Source organism: Schistocerca nitens, chromosome 7 (assembly GCF_023898315.1).
Source record: "Schistocerca nitens isolate TAMUIC-IGC-003100 chromosome 7, iqSchNite1.1, whole genome shotgun sequence".
Classification (NCBI taxonomy): Eukaryota; Metazoa; Arthropoda; class Insecta; order Orthoptera; family Acrididae; genus Schistocerca; species Schistocerca nitens.
The window spans coordinates 29805434-29810312 of NC_064620.1; the positions used below are offsets into that span (position 1 = coordinate 29805434).

Genomic DNA, 4879 nt, shown 5'->3' on the forward strand with positions numbered 1-4879 from the left:
ATTAGGTATTATTTGATAGGTAGTGCATCGTATATATGAATACATAAAGGAGATTGACATTGTCACCTACGTATTGTAAATAATTGTCAACGCTTATTCCATGAAAGGTGACGGAGTGTCTTTATTATAAAAACTGAATAATGAATGATTGCCTATGCTATTAGAAGTTGGAACGCCAGAGAAGATGAAATGGCAGGCAGAACTCAAGCTCTGGATGGAAGGTCTGCACAGGTGTTGGTCCTGCTTAAACACAGGAAGTAGTTTGACGGACATCATGGCACCTGAGATCTGGTGCACAATAGGGTGACGGCTGGCCGCTATTGTAGTAGGGGCTGGAAGGATAACCGGATAATACTTCTGAACGTTGAAAATCTTGCACGCACGTGAGAGGAACGAAGAAGCGGCCCCTCGGAAACCACGCAGGCTGGGTTATTTCCTAGGATTTTTTCTCAGAAGCGTACCATTGTACGGGTATAGGTTTTTCCTCGCAAACTTTCCGCACTGGACGACAAAAGACTAAAATATGGTTGGTCGGCGTTCGGAAAAATCTGTAGAGAGGGAGAATTTTCCGTGGTTTCGAGAATATGATTCGTTTTCGGAATTACGATGGTGGGGAGCTGAGCCTTGCTGGGAAGCCAGCGTTGGAGGGATAGGGTCTTTCCATTGTGAGCGCCCTTGTGTGATTGTTGCTCGATATCAGCTTTGATGATACAGACGGACTTGCTGTCCTTGATCTCAGGAGAGTTTATAGTTAGAACAGTTAGGCACTGTACTGTTGCGAACCTATACGAATCTGGACTTCACCTCCGGGTTGGAAGTCGTCGTTGAGTAGGCAGCGTTCAGTAATTGAGAGCATTTCCTCTGCCTTTACTTACGTTGAGACGTTATCTGAACTCTGTCCTTGTCGCTGGGAGTTCGCGTTTCTCGTCTGTAGAACACGGAGAGGAGAACATAGAGTATATTAGCCAGAGGACCACCTTCTGCTGTCCTAGTGTTTGAAAGAGTTTATGTGTGGCTGGAGTTCTTCCATCGTCGCAGACGAGTACGAGAACCGTCACTTCGACGCACCGGACGCAGTACATACGGTGATACCGTAAACCGCTTCGACTTATTAGGGCTATAAAAGCTAAACAGCTGTGATCACGTTAGTTTATTTCCACTGAGGTTCCACACCACTGTAGATCATCTTTTGAAACTAGTGTCTTCTAGTGTTTGGTACGTAGATGATGTTAGTCATTCCGCGTTACTGATATTAGATCGCGCAGTCATAATAAGTGACAGAGTTGGGCAATTCAATAGCAATTTTATGTAAGAGACGTAAACTTTGTAATATTAAGGTTTGTTTTAATCTACAATAAACATACAAGCAGGAACAACGTTTATCATTTGGTAAGATTAGTTGCCTTCATGATTCTTGGTCAGCTTTGATGTTGTTTCGTTATTTACAAAAGTGCCACTCAGTGACGCTCTGGAGCACATCGGTTCCATTTTCCCGCAGGACATCAGAAAGCTCTTCCATGCATGTCTCACCACGAGCTATTTCACGTGGAATGGCGATTTCTACGAACAGCTGGAAGGCGTCACCATGGGTAGTGCTCTCAGTCCAGTGGTGGCCAACATCTTCATGGAACAATTCGAATCACACGCACTGGACTCGGCGACTTGCAAACCTAAGGTGTGGTACAGGTACGTCGATGATACTTCCGTGGTGTGGAGCCATGGTGAAGAACAGCTCGGTGACTTCCTAAGACACTTGAACAGCCTCCATGCCAACATTACATTTACCATGGAAGTAGAAAAGGACAATAAACTGCCATTTCTAGATGTGCTGGTCACAAGGGACGGCGAAACCCTGGGACACAGCGTGTATCGAAAACCGACACACACGGACCGATACCTGCACAAACTGTCAGACCACCACCCGAGCCAGAAAAGAGGCATGATTAGTACGCTCGTAACGAGCGCAGGACGAATATGTGAGCCGTAACACCTCAAACGAGAAATGCAACACCTGGAAACTGTCCTGAGGAGCAATGGGTACTCCACAAATTATATTAGAAGTGTAACAGAGCCAAACACTCGGCGAAGTAAGGAACCAGAAAAAGAAAGGTCGGGTAAGGCCTTTCTGCCATAAATTCCCAGAGTGACGGACAGAATCGGCCGTATATTGCGCAAACATGGCGTAAAGACGATTTTCAAACCGACAAGGAAGATCAAAGAGTGTCTTAGATCGGCGAAGGAGAAAAGAGACCCACTTGCAATGTCGGGAATATACCGTATACCATGCACATGCGGAAAAGTTTATGTCGGAATGACTGGACGATCCATCAACACCAGGATCAAAGACCATAAGCGACATTGCAGGTTGGGGCAGTTGGAGAAATCGGCCGTGGCAGAGCACGCACTGAATGAGACCGACCACGTAATAAAATTCGCCGACACGGAAGTTCTGGCTGTAGAGAAGCATTATCACACGCGCTTGTTCAGAGAAGCTGTAGAAATACAAAAACACGGGAACAGTTTGAACAAGAAAGAGGAAAGCCTTAAGGTCAACGGATCCTGGCTTCCCGTACTGCAGCGAACGACCGTCGCAGGTAGCAAGAGGAGAACCGCACCGGAAATGACCGCGGAGAAGCCCTCGGACGTTGGCGCGCCAGGTACATATAGTCTGCGGCCGCGAGCTCGGCCCCAGTTCACCACCGGCAATGGAGGGTGAAGCTTTGACAATGCCAGCCACTCGTGCTGACGAAACGTCAGAAAAATCATTAGATGAACGTCGGCCGAAGAACCCGAGACAGAAGCCAATAGGCAGTTTGTGAATAAGGCTTTGCACAAATTCGAGTCTGTCACACCAAAAACCAAAATATGTTGTCTGAGATTTTTCGTTAGCTCCCCAATTCACAGAAGAATGATCAGATATAGGAAAAGTGGGGTGGATAGACCGGTGGAATGGTACCCTGTCCGTTAATGGAAGCCGACAAAGCGGTCACTGCCGACGTGAGTTGTTCAGTCATAGCCGGTAGCACGGCGTCTATAATGACTAAACCATGTGAAACAGCACTTGAAGACTGCGGTAGCACGGCGTCTATAATGACTAAACCTTGTGAAACAGCACTTGAAGACTGCGGTAGCACGGCGTCTATAATGACTAAACCTTGTGAAACAGCACTTGAAGACTGCGGTAGCACGGCGTCTATAATGACTAAACCTTGTGAAACAGCACTTGAAGACTGCGGTAGCACGGCGTCTATAATGACTAAACCTTGTGAAACAGCACTTGAAGACTGCGGTAGCACGGCGTCTATAATGACTAAACCTTGTGAAACAGCACTTGAAGACTGCGGTAGCACGGCGTCTATAATGACTAAACCTTGTGAAACAGCACTTGAAGACTGCGGTAGCACGGCGTCTATAATGACTAAACCTTGTGAAACAGCACTTGAAGACTGCGGTAGCACGGCGTCTATAATGACTAAACCTTGTGAAACAGCACTTGAAGACTGCGGTAGCACGGCGTCTATAATGACTAAACCTTGTGAAACAGCACTTGAAGACTGCGGTAGCACGGCGTCTATAATGACTAAACCTTGTGAAACAGCACTTGAAGACTGCGGTAGCACGGCGTCTATAATGACTAAACCTTGTGAAACAGCACTTGAAGACTGCGGTAGCACGGCGTCTATAATGACTAAACCTTGTGAAACAGCACTTGAAGACTGCGGTAGCACGGCGTCTATAATGACTAAACCTTGTGAAACAGCACTTGAAGACTGCGGTAGCACGGCGTCTATAATGACTAAACCTTGTGAAACAGCACTTGAAGACTGCGGTAGCACGGCGTCTATAATGACTAAACCTTGTGAAACAGCACTTGAAGACTGCGGTAGCACGGCGTCTATAATGACTAAACCTTGTGAAACAGCACTTGAAGACTGCGGTAGCACGGCGTCTATAATGACTAAACCTTGTGAAACAGCACTTGAAGACTGCGGTAGCACGGCGTCTATAATGACTAAACCTTGTGAAACAGCACTTGAAGACTGCGGTAGCACGGCGTCTATAATGACTAAACCTTGTGAAACAGCACTTGAAGACTGCGGTAGCACGGCGTCTATAATGACTAAACCTTGTGAAACAGCACTTGAAGACTGCGGTAGCACGGCGTCTATAATGACTAAACCTTGTGAAACAGCACTTGAAGACTGCGGTAGCACGGCGTCTATAATGACTAAACCTTGTGAAACAGCACTTGAAGACTGCGGTAGCACGGCGTCTATAATGACTAAACCTTGTGAAACAGCACTTGAAGACTGCGGTAGCACGGCGTCTATAATGACTAAACCTTGTGAAACAGCACTTGAAGACTGCGGTAGCACGGCGTCTATAATGACTAAACCTTGTGAAACAGCACTTGAAGACTGCGGTAGCACGGCGTCTATAATGACTAAACCTTGTGAAACAGCACTTGAAGACTACGGTAGCACGGCGTCTATAATGACTAAACCTTGTGAAACAGCACTTGAAGACTGCGGTAGCACGGCGTCTATAATGACTAAACCTTGTGAAACAGCACTTGAAGACTGCACACGCGGGAACCGTTCGAAACTAGTCGCCAATCGTGTAGTAAGCAAGTAATAAACAAGACCGATCCAAACAACACAAAGGAAACCTGGTAGTCAAGGAAGGCAGGATTCGGGTACGATTGTGGACGAGGCCGTAATCAGTTACTATTGGTTGGCTTTTTTTCATCACACACAATTTATTTAAAATGAACGACAAATAAAAATAATAGCAATAATTTAAGGATTGTTTCACCGTTGAAAGCCTTAATGGGTATAAATTAAGAATTGTTTAAACTTGTTGTAACTTACAATTACAG

General features: G+C 46.0%; 1 protein-coding gene across 1 annotated transcript; it reads left to right on the forward strand.

Moving 5' to 3' along the window:
• The first annotated feature begins 3036 nt into the window (after positions 1–3036).
• Positions 3037–4635, forward strand: LOC126195458 (uncharacterized). The gene has a single exon (XM_049934085.1). It carries the CDS (start codon positions 3037–3039, stop codon positions 4633–4635), a length of 1599 nt encoding a protein of 532 aa, XP_049790042.1.
• Positions 4636–4879: the final 244 nt, after the last annotated feature.